This window comes from Mixophyes fleayi, chromosome 1 (genome assembly GCF_038048845.1).
Source record: "Mixophyes fleayi isolate aMixFle1 chromosome 1, aMixFle1.hap1, whole genome shotgun sequence".
NCBI classification, from domain to species: Eukaryota; Metazoa; Chordata; class Amphibia; order Anura; family Limnodynastidae; genus Mixophyes; species Mixophyes fleayi.
The window spans coordinates 88537959-88557142 of NC_134402.1; the positions used below are offsets into that span (position 1 = coordinate 88537959).

At 39.7% G+C, this 19184-nt stretch overlaps 1 protein-coding gene across 2 annotated transcripts in view; it reads right to left on the minus strand.

Annotated features, from left to right (window-relative positions):
* Nucleotides 1-19184, minus strand: part of PALLD (palladin, cytoskeletal associated protein) — a 291751-nt gene that overhangs the window by 117898 nt on the left and 154669 nt on the right. For both annotated transcript variants that reach the window (XM_075197829.1, XM_075197835.1), the window contains exon 9: nucleotides 16324-16639. In XM_075197829.1, the coding sequence (XP_075053930.1) occupies nucleotides 16324-16639 (316 nt within the window). The remainder of the gene's footprint in view (nucleotides 1-16323; nucleotides 16640-19184) is intronic.

The following is a 19184-nucleotide window of genomic DNA, read 5'->3' on the forward strand; positions in this document are numbered from 1 at the left end:
AGATATGACTTTTGACAGCCAGAAATATTAATGCACAATTAGGGAGGACACCCCAAAAACACAGAGGAGTGCTAAAATTTATTGAGTAGATACTGCTGACAGATATGACTTTTGACAGCCAGAAATATTAATGCACAATTAGAGAGGACACCCCAAAAACACTGAGGAGTGCTTAAAATTATTGAGTAGATACTGCTGACAGATATGACTTTTGACAGCCAGAAATATTAATGCACAATTAGGGAGGACACCCCAAAAACACAGAGGAGTGCTAAAATTTATTGAGTAGATACTGCTGACAGATATGACTTTTGACAGCCAGAAATATTAATGCACAATTAGAGAGGACACCCCAAAAACACTGAGGAGTGCTTAAAATTATTGAGTAGATACTGCTGACAGATATGACTTTTGACAGCCAGAAATATTAATGCACAATTAGGGAGGACACCCCAAAAACACAGAGGAGTGCTAAAATTTATTGAGTAGATACTGCTGACAGATATGACTTTTGACAGCCAGAAATATTAATGCACAATTAGAGAGGACACCCCAAAAACACTGAGGAGTGCTTAAAATTATTGAGTAGATACTGCTGACAGATATGACTTTTGACAGCCAGAAATATTAATGCACAATTAGGGAGGACACCCCAAAAACACAGAGGAGTGCTAAAATTTATTGAGTAGATACTGCTGACAGATATGACTTTTGACAGCCAGAAATATTAATGCACAATTAGAGAGGACACCCCAAAAACACTGAGGAGTGCTTAAAATTATTGAGTAGATACTGCTGACAGATATGACTTTTGACAGCCAGAAATATTAATGCACAATTAGAGAGGACACCCCAAAAACACTGAGGAGTGCTAACATTTATTGAGTAGATACTGCTGACAGATATGACTTTTGACAGCCAGAAATATTAATGCACAATTAGGGAGGACACCCCAAAAACACAGAGGAGTGCTAAAATTTATTGAGTAGATACTGCTGACAGATATGACTTTTGACAGCCAGAAATATTAATGCACAATTAGAGAGGACACCCCAAAAACACTGAGGAGTGCTTAAAATTATTGAGTAGATACTGCTGACAGATATGACTTTTGACAGCCAGAAATATTAATGCACAATTAGGGAGGACACCCCAAAAACACAGAGGAGTGCTAAAATTTATTGAGTAGATACTGCTGACAGATATGACTTTTGACAGCCAGAAATATTAATGCACAATTAGAGAGGACACCCCAAAAACACTGAGGAGTGCTTAAAATTATTGAGTAGATACTGCTGACAGATATGACTTTTGACAGCCAGAAATATTAATGCACAATTAGAGAGGACACCCCAAAAACACTGAGGAGTGCTTAAAATTATTGAGTAGATACTGCTGACAGATATGACTTTTGACAGCCAGAAATATTAATGCACAATTAGAGAGGACACCCCAAAAACACTGAGGAGTGCTAACATTTATTGAGTAGATACTGCTGACAGATATGACTTTTGACAGCCAGAAATATTAATGCACAATTATGGGGGACAACCCAAAAGCGCTGGGGAGTGCCAAATATGAAGAAAAAATAATAAACCTCTATCCTCCTCTCTGCACTAGCGATTTTGGTTAGAGCAATTGCAAGAACAATATTGTATTCTTTCTCTGTCCCTGCTCTAATTAGCCTATGACTACACCCTGCTCTCTCCCTCTGTCAAATGGCGATGGATTGCTGTGGAGGCGTGTATTTATAAAGTTGAAGTATCGCGAGAACCGAGTCCCGAGATCCGACGACGTCACAATGACGTTCGGCCTCGATTTGGATTCGGAATTGGCGGGAGAGTACCGAGCTGCTCAGCTCGGTACTCGGATACCCAAAGTTCGGGTGGGTTCGGTTCTCGGAGAACCGGACCCGCCCATCTCTAGTTAATAGCACATCTGCTTTGTAATGTAGAAATGTGCTGATATCGGCAGATGTTCCCGGGACCACAAACAGCCACACACACCAGTGGGAACTCTGAATCTAAAGGGAGGGGGACCAATTAAACAGTCAAGTGATACTCCTTTTACTTGGAGCCCATGAAGGAAAGCTGCTGCAGAAGTTGGCGCAGTGGGCTTGAAGATGAGAGGAGCCGAGAACAGCCGCTGACTGTAAGGTAAGCAAATGTCTTTCTTTCTTTAGAACAGAAATGCAGGGGAGATGGAGGAAGAGAGACAAAACCAGGACGAGGGAGAACGAGACATAGGTGGGAGAAAGCGAGAGAACCAAGAAGTGGGGGAGAGAGCAGGGCCGGTGCTAGGGTCCACGGCGCCCTAGGCATTTTTAAAAAAGCGGCGCCCCCCCCCCCCCCCCGCAAAAATCGCCACCCCCCCCCCCAAATCGCCGCCCTCCTCCCTCCTCCCTCCCCTCCTTACCTTGTCTCACCACCGCCGCCTCTCTGCTCCGTCTCCTCCCCTCCACTCACTGACACTAGTAAGTGGAGGGGAGGAGACGGAGCAGAGAGGCGGCGGTGGTGACAAAATAGCCTCTTCCCCCTTTCCCCGTCCATCTGAATGCTGTGCGGCAGCCGTGACAGGTATGGTCAGCGGTCGCCGCTCAGTTTTAAAGTATTTCAGAATTCTGTGGCGCCCTCCAGAGCCCGGCGCCCTAGGCAAGTGCCTAACCTTGCCTAATGGGAGCGCCGGGCCTGGGAGAGAGAGAGAACTCGGAGGGGTGAAGAGAGAGGGAGAACTGCAAAGGGGAAGAGAAGGATAACTACCACCCTGGGTGGGTGGGGGGTAAGAGAGAACCATAAGGAAAGGAGCTATGATAGTGTCTGATTAAAACCATCCGGGGGGCCAGAGAGAACCAGGTGGAGTGGGTGAGTAACCATGGGGGGGAGCAAGAGAGAACCAGGGATGGGAGGGCTGCAGACAACGGCTGATTAAAAAACTTATAAGGGAGGGAGCCACAATGGATATTACACAGGGCCTATTTTTGCAGAGGTAGGCCTTGTGTCCATGTGATCCTCATGAACCAGGCCTACCACACTTGCATTATACAGGCCAGTCACGTTTTCTGGGTTCTGGAGTGACCTGGATTTGACCGCTCTCACTGACAGTCTCCAGATTTTCACACCCCAATCTCCTGAATTTCTTGAGTCCAAGAGACAAGGGACATATTTCTCCAACCGCTGCTTCTCTAGTGTGAAGAGTAAAGAGGAGTACAGGGAAGCACTGCATAGGTCTTTCTGTACCTACCTTTTACAGACCTGTGTCCAAGCTCGTTAACAGGGAAAGTGAATGTTCTATGTATTTCCCTATGGGATATTTTCTTTAAACATTCATTACAAATTTAGTTCCCTATAAAGTCAGATCAGCTCACTGGGCATAGGATTTTTTTTATTTCTGGCCATCCATATGGGTGACCAAATTGATTATACCTGTTCGCTCAGTTCTCAGGCCAGGTAATCTGGTCATATAGAGTACCCTTTTCTGCAGTCAGCTGATGACCACATTCACTGCATTGGCCATCTGCATTTTCTGCAAGTCTCAATCAACCTCTGATTGATCCCAACTATAGATTGATAGGGATTCCTGGTCATATTTGGTCATACACGCAGCAATATAGGTCCACTTTTTGTCTGTCCAATATGGCTGTCCAAATTGTGAAATGTAAGGACACTGATAGCTACTAATTAAGCACTTATATGAGCTAATTAGTTTAATTACAATTTTTTTAAAAAAAATTTAAGGCCATGGTATACATATAATAAGGCTTTAATTTAATAATTCTAGGTTAATTGGTAGCTATGTATTATAATTAAAGGGACAATACTACAAAAGAATATGTATAATTTTGCATACCTTCCATGTTTTTTTCTTAAAATCGGGACATTTTAGGACATGTCATAAACAGCCAAGGCTACATCTTAGCCATACTTACCAACTTTGAAATGTTGGCATCCGGGAGCCTGCAGAGGAGGTGGGCGTGATGGGGGGCGGGCCTCCAAAATGCGTGTCATTTTGTACCCGCCCCGTGCCGCCATGACGCAGCAAGGTCGGGGCCAAATGCCGCGATTCCCTGGGAATCGCGGCGTTTGGGAGCTAATTCTGCCCACTTCACATAGAAGTGGGCACTTCCTAGTGTAGTGGGCAGATCCGGGATATTGCCACACTCGCCCGGGAGTCCGGGAGACTCTCGCAAAATGCGGGAGTCTCCCGGACATTGGCAAGTATCATCTTAGCCACTGAAACCACGTCATTGAATCACAAAGCCCTGTTAAAGAGCAGGAAGTGCCACCTCTTTCTCATTGTTCCACCAAAACTGGTCTATGGTGCACTGCCAAGAGGCAGGAATAACTAAGACCTACAGTCATGTCGATGTAGAATCTAATAGTATTTGATCATCAAAATGTAAGTATTGCATTTTTGAAAGTGGGCACTTAAGCTCCATAGGTTGCTACTTAAAATCAGGTGCAGTATAGCACATTGACCCTTTTCCATAAAAGCATGAAGCATTATTCATCAACATGTTTCCAGTCATTCAGCTGGATGCTTCCTTTCTCTTCTGTGTGTGTTCACTTGCAAGCAGTAAATGCATAAATGTGAACAAGCACTTACTTGCATGATTCATCAGTGTGACAATATGAACCTAGCCTGATACGGAAATCCTGCAGTGAACTATTTGTTCTAATCATTATTCCCAAAGGAATACAGTCCTACCGATCAAAATTAAGATATCTTGTGTAGCCAAAAAAATAGTCTAGAAAGATCTGACAGTTGAAGAGGTTAATTTTGCTGCAATGTCAAAAATGTGATCTGTGTGAACTAACTGGCAATATTAGAATGATAGCAGGAAACACCCTTGAATATTAAAGGGGCAGAATGCCATAAAAATAAGGATTTAATCAAGGAAGTAACTCAGATAAAAGATTACCCAGCATCTGAAAGCCAAGGAGAGTTCGTCTCAATCAGGAAAATAGTGAGCGGAAACCTCCAGGCTTTCTCTATAACTGGTCTGCCCAACAACTTGTACAAGCACAGAATATAATAGGCAACTAAACACAGCACCAAAACCTTCTTATCTACAAATTACTGTATTTAAATACCCAGAAGTACTGAGATGTGTCTCTGCATAAGAATATCTGGAACTCATATGGCTCCCATAATTAAAATGAAATACTGGGACACCCATTTGAAGTAAAGTTTTATGCGTGTTTGCGTGGGTTTCCTCCGGGTGCTCTGGTTTCTTCCCACACTCCAAAAACATACTGGTAGGTTAATTGATGTCTATCAAAATTGACCCTAGTCTCTCTCTCTCTCTCTCTCTGTCTGTGTATGTTAGGGAATTTAGACTGTAAGCTACATTGGGGCAGGGACTGATGTGAGTGAGTTCTCTGTACAGTGCTGCGGAATCAGTGGCGCTATATAAATAAATGATGATGATGATGATGAAACCACTGCATCAATCCCAATTTTCCTTTTAGGTCTCAAATAGGACAACATACAGGAATTTTTTCCAATTTGTCCTGCTAAAGATTTTGAGTGGGGAAAAAGGAATAAACTAGAACACATTGAAGCCCAATATCTGACTCTTGGGTGAAAGTTTAATTGTGAGTTTACTGCTTGATATACAGTGATATATGCCACATGCCTGTCAAAAGATAACTATTGATGGAATTCATTAAACTGCCACTGACGCCAAAGGTCAGAGATTACTCTCCATCATAGAATGCCATGGCCCATGGGTGGATTTGGTAGTAAAGTCTCTGCATATAGCAACACCACTAGTACGGGTAGAAGGTTGTGTTCACACTGAAGTTTTCTTTGGATGTATACAAGCAGGAAAGAAGATGACAAATGATGTTAGCATCATGTTTTATGTTCCTTTACGTACCTATGCTCACTACATGCATGGGCTAAATGCCAGTGTGCACACAGCCTAACAAGACATCCAGACAGTGCAATAATCATTATAGAGTGTTTGTCTGCTGTTCCACTAATCATTCCTACAAGTGGTTAATGAGCGTGTAGCAAGAATTCTCTGGAACAATATGTGATGAAATTGCTCACAATACCGCACAGGCATTGGTTCCGGTGTCTACATGCCTCTGCCATGAGACATCCCCAAATACTGGAACATCTATCCTGCACGATATACAGGCATATATACCACACTGATGCAATATGCAAAGCAAGAACAAACGGAGAGACTTTCATCCTGTGCATTGTCCGATACAGTCAGAGAAACACACATAAGGACTAAGAATGTGCGTATAGGTAACATCACTTAAAATTTGGACCACAGCTGTATCAGACATATCAGATCAAGGTCACAATCTGAACAAGAAACGATACAAGGAAAATAAGCTATACTCATCTGCATGTCTGTCCTGCCACCTGGAGGCAATGTCTCACAAAGAACAGAAATCTAACATATCAAATGACCAGTGATAGTAATCATCTCAGTTTCACAACTTATAAAACCAACCGGTAAAATATTCTGAAAACTGCAGATTTGTTTCTTGAAAATAGTCTGAGTTAATTTACTAAAATACATTTCCATCCAGCATCTGTGAAAACAGACAAAGCACCTTACAAATAATGTTTTTTTTTGCATCAGAAGGTAATAATAAAAGCAGTTATGGGTGACCTTGTCTTAGTTTTAGCAATTCAAAACAAGTGAAAGCAGCACAACTTACTGACCCTCCCCAATATTCAGCTGATGTGGAGGATTTCTTCTACTACTCACACCATAAATTCCTCAATTTCAATCCATAACCTGGACGATTCTAGACTTCTTTTGGCTATACTGCTTAGTTTTGCACAGTTTATGATTGACTACATTCTCTACATTCATTCTACTCTCTGCTTTAAAGCACCTGCTGTCCTTCACATTGGGCCTGATTTATAATTGGAGGGAAGTCCATTTGCTTCACATAAAAATGCAGCTTGCATACAATGTGCTGCACTGTGCATGTGCACAACTTTCAGCTGTATTTTGAGTTAAGTGTATCTTATACTTTTGCCCACTTGTACTTAGAAATATGGGTCAGGGGTAAGTTCTGTACAGAGGGGTGTGGAAATGCAAATGAATCATCTAGCTGTAAAGATGCGTGTATCTTAACATACCTGCAACTCAAAATACAGCTGCAGCTCTAACATTATGGGCTAGATTTACTAAGCTGCGGGTTTGAAAAAGTGGGGATGTTGCCTATAGCAACCAATCAGATTCTAGTTGTCATTTTGTAGAGAGCACTAAATAAATGAAAGCTAGAATCTGATTGGTTGCTATAGGCAACATCCCCACTTTTTCAAACCCGCAGCTTAGTAAATCTAGCCCTATGTGTCACTTTTTCTATCCCTTTTAGATTGTAAGCTCATTTGGGCAAGGACTTCTACACCTCTTTTATCACTGGATCTCTATGGAGCTGGGCATCCTGATGGCAGGGGCATCACAAATCTTGTTTGATAAATATATAGATTTATCATGGTGCATATCTCCCAACACTGTAACTCTAGTGTTTGTGCACACACTGCAACTTCACAACCGCTTGAGGCGATAAACAGGAAACAGATCCAAACCATCCTGGCAGCTGCGACAAAAGCCTTAACAGTCTCCCTGAGAACCGGGACTGTGCCACCTAAATCGAGACGGTTAGGAGGTCTGTGAGTATTGATCTGTAATACAACTATGTTGAAATAGACAAATCATCTTTGTGTACTCATTTTTGGTATTCGGTCTGATTAAAACGGAGACGTCTTGAAACATCTGGAATTTAATTTGTCTTTGTTAAAGTGTATTGTCCATTGAAGCATGAGACCAAACTCATGTGAAATCAAGCAGAGACTGTAGCTAATCAAAGCCATGTTGCCGCTATTGGCATGTGTATTACAAAGGGTATTTGCGTAAGATATTATTTTTCTGAGAGAAGATTTGATTGATTCTGAAGGATTGATGTTAATTAAACAACAAGACAAGATGAAAAACACATGCTGCACAAAATGGTAACCAGATTGGAGTGGCATGCAGTCGTTTTTTTTTTACCCCACATTATCGGGAGTAGCTGAAAGACTGTGTATTTGTATTTGTACTATATAAAGTTGCCCTGATCTACCACAGAATTATAGACTCCTTCATCACTAGACCATTGAAGCCAGGCAACTCACGCCATTCAATGCCACTGCCAGAAATCTCATCACAGTTATTATAGCTCTTATTATGCCATGCCTCAATTAATGGGGTCTAACATATACCTACTCGCCACATTTATTTTTTGTGGGCTGCTGCAAGTTTTATTATACAGTATACAGTCATGAAAAAGGTCAGGCATTAATCTTTCTGTGTATAACTTAGAGGGTAGTTTTACTTTCAAACAAATGGTTTTTATTAACTATATTAGGCATAACTATACTTTTGCTAATACATGATTAGTGTGAGCTTTAGTTTAGAGGACCAGCGATGCGTCGTCTTCTACAGAGTGATATTGTTTTGTCTGGTTGCTATGAGTAACAGACTACTATGCAACCTTGGGACTGTCTGGTTCCAACCCTTCTACTTCAATCTCCATCTTATGTCACCTTTCTCTGCAAGTGCTAGCAATATGGATTCAAACAATAGCTTGGTGATGATGTCACAGGAGCGAGAGAGATGTGGGTCAATTTATCAATATACGGAGATCACTGCTTACTGCAGCAATAGAAAATCACCTATCACTATAATTTATCAGGCAGCTGAGAGTTAGCTGACCACTTCGCCTGGCCAGTCTGCACATGCTTGCCCACTCTCCCGGACGTACCGGGAGACTACCGAATTCCTGATAGGTCTCCTGGACTCCCAGGAGAGCACGCCATTCTCCCGCATCCTGCCCACTTCCTAGTAAAATGGACAGGATGAGAGCCTCCATGACGCAATTTGCGGTGAATCGTGTCATTTTGATCCCGCCCCTGTGGCAAAGTAGCACATTGCGTTGGCACGCCCCTCCCCCCTTCACCCTCACACTTCACCTCCCCACCTGGTAATAGAGGACATGTGACCTGCCTACCCGGTTCACGCACACACAGTGGAACGGAAAGCCCAGACTTTCAGTTCTACTAAGCAAAAAAATACTACAGATAAAATTGTAAAAAATAGAAGCAAAAATTTTACAAAAAATATTTATTGAATATTTATAAAAAACATATTTAGAAAAACATTGGCCATTAAAGAAATGCATGGGGAGGCATTCGCCATTATCGTCGGAAGTGACCCCTTGATGTATAGCTTTTCTCCCTATAATAAATAGACCGAAAGCCTGCTATTAGATGTATGCTTGCAATGAATAATGTGATTTGTAGTTTATTTCCACTATAACTACACATGGTGCTGTGATATCACTGCAAACTGCACTTCTGGAAGGAGAATAGTAAAAGGAAAAACCAGTACATTTCTTGGACAAAAATAATCTTTATTACCGATATAGGGGTATATTCTACAAAGGAAAAGTGGCAAAGTAGCAGCCAGCTATCATTTATATAGTACATTCTAGGAAATGCTAGCTAGAATCTGATTGGTTGCTGTGGGCAACACCTCCACTTTTCCTTTTGACAAATCTACCATATAATTTTAAATGGAATTAACTTGAAATTTGGTAATATTTGATGGGGACATTTGTGTATTAACAGAACCATTTGTGGGATATTACTTTATTCCAGCAGCATGCACTCTGTGGCACTTAACCTTATTTATCCAAATCTTATTTTCCTGTGGATCATGACCTTGCGCACTAGGCCCTCGTATGGGCTTCTTCTTTTATTACTCTGTTTGTTCCCATTTGTATAGCTCTGTGGAGTGTGTTGGTGCTATATAAATAGATAATTATAATAATAATAATAATAATAATAATAATAATGATAATAATAATATGAAAAAACAGTCCCAAAGTGTTTGCAATGAATTTCTCTTACACATTATTTGTAAAAAAACAAACAAAAACTAAATGAAAAAAATATGTAAAACAGTGTTTGTGAGAATATAGGCAGAACAATAAAACTCATTAACCTATTAGCCCATACAAACAGCTGTCTGATTTCTGCTGTGAGTCACTGTTAGCTTGTATGCGTGCTGACATGCAACACATCCTCCTGTACTTGGCATCTGAGTGTTAGCTGCTACTGCTACGTGTTTCTGCAATAACTGAGATAACAGGAGTCACCATTGTGTAACGCCTGCTACAAAAGGTGGCATGCTAATTTGTCCTTATAAAATATATGCGTCAGAAATGTGCTTTACAGAGATTTATCCTGAATTATTAAAAATTACTTTCTTCAAATAGTTAGGACTAGGATGTCAAGTGTTAAATTAACTTTCCAATATTAAGTGTACACAGATGGGCATAAATGAATGACAGAAACACTTACAAGTGTTAAAATAAACCAACAATGACGGTTAGTTTCAGTTGTGGGTTCTGCGCTGATTAAAAGCAGTTCTGATCTGTGTGCAAATAATGTTTATTGGCTGTGAGAGCTGCAGTGATTGGGCCGATGTATTTTGTGACATGTACATTATTTTTTAAGATGCATTCAGCAAGGACAGGCTAGACTGGGGGGGGGGGGGGGGCAAGGGGGCATCTGATCCCCAGGCCGGTCCATTAGTGGGCTACCATGGCCTGGGTCACTGGGCCACCTGCATTTTGTTCTCTTTAAAATAATAGGCTGCTGAGTCGAGTCTTGCCCTCCAGGCTAAAATTTACCAGCCCTCCCCTGGCATTCAGGAATGAATATGGAATATTCAGCAGAAAAGTGATTTTGACAGGAAATAAAAAAATAACTGTTATATATTTATAATGTTCACAAATTTTTTCAACCGAATGCCCAAGTTATTGCAGCTTGACAGACTTTACTCTTGTGAACGGGTGAAAAACCGTCTAGTCTAGCAGAGAAATGCCTTATTCCATCTAGGCTGGAACAACAAACTTCCAGAACACTGAAATATTTCTGGACTCCCACATCTTATAAATGATTGTCACACTGTGTAAACATATCAAATAAAGCAAGCTATGCCTGGCGCTACAAGATTTGTGATGCGTGGGGGATATTTATAAGAGGCATATATGCTCCATGGAATCCATAAACACGTTTTTTTTGCCCGAGCCATTTAAAAATGAGGTGTTTATGTTCAATTGAGTAACATAATCAAGCAGACAAATTGCATCAAGGACATGACACATTTCAAACCGTTTCTAATTTAGCAACTAACATGATTCTAATCCACACTATACACAACTCCATTTGTGTTATTGCAGGCTTCCTCTGATACAAATCACTTCGCTCTTTTTCAAACACAAACTAAAACGTTTTATGAGCAGCAGATTTTCGTGTGTATAAAACTGTTGTTTGATATCCTTGTACATAAAATGTCAATTATTAATGTATTAGAGTTACAGCACAGATCGGTGCTGGAGTACATTGGTAGATTAGTGGTGTACTCCACAATGTCAAACATTTGCTATTTTTAAAAGCAAAAATGCAGGATCTATTTTGTTCCTACACACTTGACATCAATGGCATGCGATTCATTGTGCAAACTGTATTGTTTCTGTCACAGTTCTTCTTGATGACTAAACTCAGACCTGAATGAGACAGACACACCGTGGCTCACTGACATATTAGACATACTAAAACAATACACAGCAATTTTATATGTGATGTTTGTCTTACATGATGACAATATTGTGAGTAACCTTTCACTGCCCGGGATCCAGTCAGTGTTACCATTGCTTTGGGCTCTGTCAATTATCAATCTGTCATTCAACTAGGCCAAGTTACAAAATTGGAATCAATTTATGTATTCCCTCATAACTGTATGACAGTGTCCACATTCTAGTTCTTTCATATTGTGTGAAGTGCTGAATTGAGGCTTATTTCCGTTTATAATAAACTTCAAGTATAATGACTGAAATTCCAGAAAAAGTTAAGATAAAAATGTCAACATCACCCAGATGCTACTTACAAGAGTCCACAGTGCTGTCTACAACCTAACACGTACTCTGATCTTGGACGACTGTCTTCATAAAAACATGCTCACAATTTGTAGTCCCGTGGTAAGTGTACAATATAAATAATATCCGTCTGTGTAGTAAATACCCAATATTTTGAGTATGTTGTAAGCTTTCAACATTCTTAGGGGCATATTCAATTGTCGGCGGAAACGCCGAAAATCTCGCGCTCGTCGCACTATTAACGTTACTACGGTAATAGTGCCCGTAAAAAACGTTATTACGGTAGTTTTCTCGCTGGATTTCAGCTCGCGGCACTGGGAGCTGCGAGCTGAAATCCAGCAACTACTACCGTAATAACGGTAGTAGTTTTAACGCGCCGTGGAAACGGCACAATTGAATATGCCCCTTACAGTATTCGTTGGATATTTAGGACCATTTTTACTTAAAGGGCCACTAAACGCCACACAAGTCTCCTGTTTCACGCCTCTCGTGGGCTTTGTGTCTCAGAGCTCTCACTAGTTCCTGTGAACTCATATTCTCACTTCTCAAGAATATTATTTCAGCCCAGAATATTGCTGCTTCTATTGTGTTAAGGTGACGTGTACATTTGTCATTTTCCAGGAAATGCTTTTCTATTATAAGTGCTGGTTCAACCTGTCACTTCATAAGTGAGACACTCTGAGGCAGAACTTTTTGTAGTGAGCTTTAAAACACACTGTATTTCAGACACGTCTCAAAAATATTGTCTCTGATAAATTTGAATATATAACAATTGAGTAGCAACTGCCCCTAGATGGTGATCTGGTAAGGATTTGACAAATGACTAGTGATTACGGTAAATGTTGCTCTTTTGGTTCCTTCACTAATTTTAAGAATAAGCACATTCTTGTATAAAAACACAAGGATTTGTCTTTGTGATTTGTCCAAGTTTGTGATGATATATCCTGAGCAGTAAAGTTTCGTTGTTTGTTGAGTTTCGTTGGCAGCTCTTTTGGCTTGGGACTTAGCTATGTGGTTTGAAATAATACTTGGACAGTTCCTACTATGGACTCTTCATGTACAATATGATTTATATCATAGCCTGAGTAATGTCTGTGTTTTAGACAAGAGAATATTCCACATGATATAAATGCTAGCACAATGCAGGACTTACTTGAAGAGAAACCATTTATATTATTATAAATTCAGCGACCTGTTCTATAGATAGCAACTGTGAATTTCATTTGTCTGAAAAAGCAACATAGTACATGCCAAGGGTGGGCATTGTAATTTATAATTCAGGATCCTTTTAGTGAAATCAAAGAGCCAGCATGAAGGATATTGCCCCTTAATCAATAAATATCGAGTGCCCAAATAATTTAAATGTAAATGGTGTTTTCTCTTATGTTCTGAATGGCAAACTAGCTCAAACAGCAGCAGTTTGAGCAATCTCGCCACTCACAACCACCTCTTTCATTTTGGCCGTTTGGATGGCTGTTTTGCGGTGTTTTTGAAAACCCCCAGCTTAGTAAATCCGGCTGTTTGTATGTTCATCATTGTTAAAATTGGGATGGCGGTTTGTAAACTGGTGGTTTTGAAAAATGTCTATTCTGGCCATGGCGGTTTGGGCTTTTGTAAATGCGTCAGTTTCAAAACTGCCGGAAAAATAGCCAAACACCGGCAGTTTGAGCAAACCGCCCTTTAGTAAATCTAGCCCCAAATCTCTGAGAAGACAGTTTATCAATTCACCATCGGTGGTTACAGATATACAAAACCTCAGAAACTTTATTTGTACAGATTCACCCAAATTTGTATGCAAATCAAGTCTAATTTTAAGTGTAGTAAGTGGCAGAGTCATGAGCTGTGTGGTGACAGAGGTGGACAGAGAAACGAACTGAAAGTGGCAAAGAGGCATCAGGAGCTAGAAGACTGGGATGAGTGTAGAGAGGTGGAGTAGGTATGTTTTGCAAGTGGAATGGCAGTGTTGGAAGCAGGGCCGGATTAACCCGAGGTCTAACTGGGCTACAGCCCAGGGACCTTGGGCATTCAGGGGGCCCTTGACAGTGCTCAGCGGCATTATTGATCAGGCCGGGGGCGGGGGCACCCCCGGCCCGATCAATGCTGCTGAGCCAGTCACTGTAGTCCTTCCGCGGCGCTCAGTAATCTCCTTACTGAGGAGATCTCGTGAGTCTCACTCTCACGAGATCTCCTCAGTAAGGAGCTTACAGCGTGCCGCGGAAGGACTACAGTGACAGGAGAACAGAAAGAGGTAAGTGCTTGGGGTGGGGGGCAGCTCACAGGGGGTGGGGGGGGGGGTGGGCTCATGGAGGAATGAAGGAACCCTTAGCCCAGGGGCCTCCATTGCCCTGGTTGTAAAATTAAAGGATTCATTTATAGTGAAGGAAGAAAATGTTGGAGGGAGATTTATTTCTTCCATTTGTGCTCAACAATGCATGAGCACTTTGGTATTTGGTGTGTCCTGTTTGAGGTTTGTATGGCCAGAGACTGCATATGGTGGCTAGGGCTGATTTATCTGTGGCTGTAGTGATTGTGGCTTTATAGAGAGAAGCAGCCAGATCAGAGCAGGATAAGATGATTAGGTGGTGCCGTGTGTAAGTGGGGGGAGGGCATGGGGTAAAGTGAAGCTGAAGGAAAGGAGGTTATGTTTGGAGGGTGGAAGTTGGAGACGATGAGATTAAGACATTATCCATCATGTGGGTGGGAGATGAAGTCCACTAGGAGAAATCACAGCAGGAAGTATTTTTGTGGCGGCAGAGACAGTGGGGTTGTCAATGTTGAAATCACTTAATATAAGACTAGGTAGGTCAAAGTATAGGAAATATGCCAGCAAGACAGTGAAGGTTCAATCCATTTGAACCTCTGATTTGCATGTGTTCTGATTTAGCAATACTCTAGATTTGGCTATCAAAGCAGTGAAGTCAGCACATTTTGCCGATTGAAATCAAATGAAGTCATGTATGACCAATCAGGCAACCATTCTGTCTAATCAAAATGTGATCCAAATGGAACGGATGTTAAAAGGCATTGGTAACAATACAATACAGAAATGTATTATTTTTTTTCTCAAATAGTATAAATCTATTCCAAACCGTTATATAAATGGCAGACTCGGGGGTAAAGATGAAAGACTCTAGAGGTATATCAGAGGTTGCGCCCACAACACTTACTCTGAGTAGTGGACTCATTTTGTGATAAACTAGAAGACAAGTAAACATAATTTATAGATTGTTGATTGATATTTGTAATTTTGCTATGTGTACATATGTAAGTTATAAGTATATGTAAACCCCATCCAATCAGCCTCTGACTGCACATCTGCAGGTTGCGTGAGTGGATTACTATAGTGGAAATCCTTTCAGTTCTCATTTAATTTGAAGAAAACAATTATATAATTAAAAGAAAATTACATATTAATTCAAAACTATACAATGATGTCTCCCATACCGAGAAAAGTTAAGAACCTCTGGTTTAGAACCACAATAAAACCTGCATTAAGTGCTAATACACAGCTGACACTAACTCGAGAACTGAGAATGGGATGTTTCAGAGAAGAGTTCTGCTTTCCTTGATGCTTCACTTTTCATAAAAATAAAAAAACATTTGGAAACATTACATATTTAGCAATGTCCACAATATCTTTCAATTTATATTTAAAGATTCCTTAAAGCCTCTTCAGTTTATTGTTTATTCCAAGCCAAGTAAACAGTCCTGAAGACTGGAAGCATTAGCAATTATGTCAGCAGACTGTAAACATTGTCCACGAGATGACATGTTTACAATCTATTTCAGTAATGGACTGTGGTAACCAGAGATTGTGCATGTGACTTGCAACTTATTCTTGTATTTAGTGTATATATGATTCAAAACAATTAATAAATATTGAAAAATGTATATTATACCAAAGCCAGTCTAATAAACAAAATAAAGCAAATAATGAAAAAAATAAAAATAAGCAGTTGACAACATAATAACAAATGTCATATGTAACGATCTGCCGTTTTCATTATATGTAACATTTTAAATTCTTACCAACGGGGAGAAATGTTGTGGAAAGAGAAGACCAATTACTGTGACTTGAAATCTAAAGGCCACAAATACTTTAATATTGTAAAAAGTAGGCATCAAGTATTAATGAAAGTGAGTATGAATTCTGCTTAACCTATGTAATGTATGGTAAATCGCCTAATAACAATGAACATATATTTACTGTTCTTGTACATAACTGAAATTGTAATAAATTTAGGTGTAAAAAGAAAAAATGTCACCCGCATAACATTAACATTGTCCAATGTAGGTCCCATGACCCTTGGCACAAAATCCATTACCCCACGTAAATAATGAAATTGCAGATAGTAGTACTCACAGTTTCGGTTTGGAAGGGACCGGCGGTGGTTCTTTGGTTGGAGAAGACAATGTATTTGGAGATGTGGCGGTACAATACTTGCTCTCCGGATGACTGTTAACACCATTTACACCATTGTCGGTGTGTACACCATTGCTTTTCCACTCCATAGGATTAAGTTGCAGATTGCTGGGCTGAGAACACTCCAAAGGTTTCTTTGATGGCATTTCAAGACCACTGCTTTTAACTGCTATTGGAGAAGGAGATGAATGTTTCTGGAAATCATAACCACTAATCTCTCCACTTGACACATCACTTCTGGTCCGCTCATTATTTGCTAAGAAAAAGAGAACAAAGGAGCCAAGGTAAAAACATGAATCACACATGAACAACATGGATGCATTCCAGAACTTATTCCTGTGTTCCAGTAATAAGACAATAGGGGTATTGAAGGTATAACTCCGAAAATAAAAAAATAACCTAAGCAATCTGTCCATTTATATATGCAAGAATAATAAATATGTAATCCTTACATAGACTGCTCCTAGATTATTCAAAGGTTTATATTAAGCATATATCATCCATTCTGTAGCCATATAATGGTAGAATAATGTGTTTTAAACATTACTAAACAATTGAATGTATTTGAACTTTTATTGCACTTCTGGTACTATTGTCTCTACTCTGTTATACATATTGATGTCTCCTTCTTTATCTCTGTATCTTTACTTATCATTTAACAACACATAGTACAGTATTCACCCCAATAACACATGTCCCACTGATCACAATGAAAATACATGCCCCTTCGTTACTGTAGGACCTTACACCAAGTTCTGGCAACCTGTAGCTCTCCAGGTGTTAGGAAACTGAGGCTAGCATGATATATTGTTAGACTTATAGAGAGCCACAAGTTTCCACTCATTGTCTTAAGCTACGGCTGTCCTAAGAGCAGACTGTGGGCTTACAAGTCTTTTTTGTGGTCACCACTATCTCCAACAACATGGTTGTAAAATAAATGCACCTCTCATGTAAATACGTGACAGAACTGCCTTATACTGTCCCTCCCAAGTCCAATCCTACCCATTGTCTTTTATTATCAAGATACAAAAGAGAGAACTTACTGATGAATTTATCATATACAATTAGTATCCTTTCGAATGAAAAACTTAAATTATGGTGCACTTGTACCGATGCTGCTCATTTTATATAGGTGATAACACTGAGTACTTGTCATCTATTTACATTAACAGAAGAGAAAAAATGTTCTCTTTCCAGATAAACTGGAAAGAGGATGTCAAGACCAGTGTGGAAGATGGATCGCATATGGATGGTGAAGAATGTGACATATCAATTACTACACTGATAGTTCAACAAACCTCACATTCATGCTGTCTCCCCCAGATTTTACAGTAACTAACCCATCAGACCTGAATTACATATTTTTCTTGCTTTTCTATATCTTCTTAATTATTAGTTGTCTAATACAGAAATTACCCAGTATTGATTTTTTTATGTTGATTTGTTGTATAGAGAAGTTTTCAGAATTCACCCCTGTGTAAAGCTGTCATCTAATGGAGAGGTACAAATTGAGGCCAATAATGCATTTACGGCATAAAAGGAAAAAAACCATTAGTTTTTCCAAGACATTTTAAGATCTTACATCTGGTTTTATTATTTCTGAATGTACATTATAGTGAATCATAACTTATTTTAAAAACAATATATATTTGTGTGGAGAAACTGCTTTGTGTATCATTATTAAACTCACCGAGGGGAATGTTTCTAGGTGAGACTTATGAAAATCAACAATTTTTGATGATTTTTTTTTGTCGATTTGCAAACAGCAAATGTATGAAAGGGAGAACTGATTGCAAACCTGTGGAAACCAGCCGGCTTCAAAAGTGTATCATTACAAAATGCCATACCGGTTTTTAGCCATTATAACAATACTAATTATGAGATGTATGAAGCCCTATGCCCTAGGTATGAATTGCCCTATGGTTTGAGCTATATTGCCTTTCTGTATACTAAAAAAAAAAAAAAGTGATGTGTTAAAAAAGCCCTTTGCCCCCCTTCTTGGAGCGACCATGTTACTTAGCACCTCTGGAGGGGGGTGGGGTTCTGCGCATAGAGATGTGTGGCCCAATGATAAGTAGCTTGGGCTCCTCCTGGTACCTCTGGCTACTGGGTACCAGGGAAAAAAAATACAAATTGTGCCCCCTATATTAATATAATATATTAACTAAGCACCTGTGATTCTTAACTAATTAAATCATGCCCCCTTTATAATGAACTAACTAAAGAGTCCCTCTTTATAAATAAATAATCAAGTAGTGTGTATCTTTTAAATAAAAAATTTAATATTGGCTTCCTTTGTAAATAAATAATGAAATATTGGTCCTCTTTATAAATAAATAATCAAATAGTGGGCACATATAGAAATAAATAAATAACATTTGCATGTTTATTATTTCATAGTGCCTCAGCTTTTTCACTCAGCACAAATTTAATTTATACATAAACTTGCCAAGGATGGCTGCCTAGTTGAGATGGTACTAAATGCCTCTTTGCCTGTCTAACATGTGCACCATTTATGCCTACCTGCGTACCTTTGAGACGTCACCCATAAAAAAAAGTTTTTACTACACCGATAAGTAGCATGCTTGTAGCGGCCCTTTAATTTATTGCTGGCTCTGCCTGTATTCCCCATGACTCAGTCAGAACAACTAGTTTGCTTAATACTGGAAAACTTAGAAAAAAATACTTTGATTTCTGCAGCTGTAGGGAGACATTCCCAGAATATTAATATTCAGCATTTTATTAGGTATACAAAGCATGAAAATGCCTATGTTGCATAGAATTATTTTGACTTTATTGTG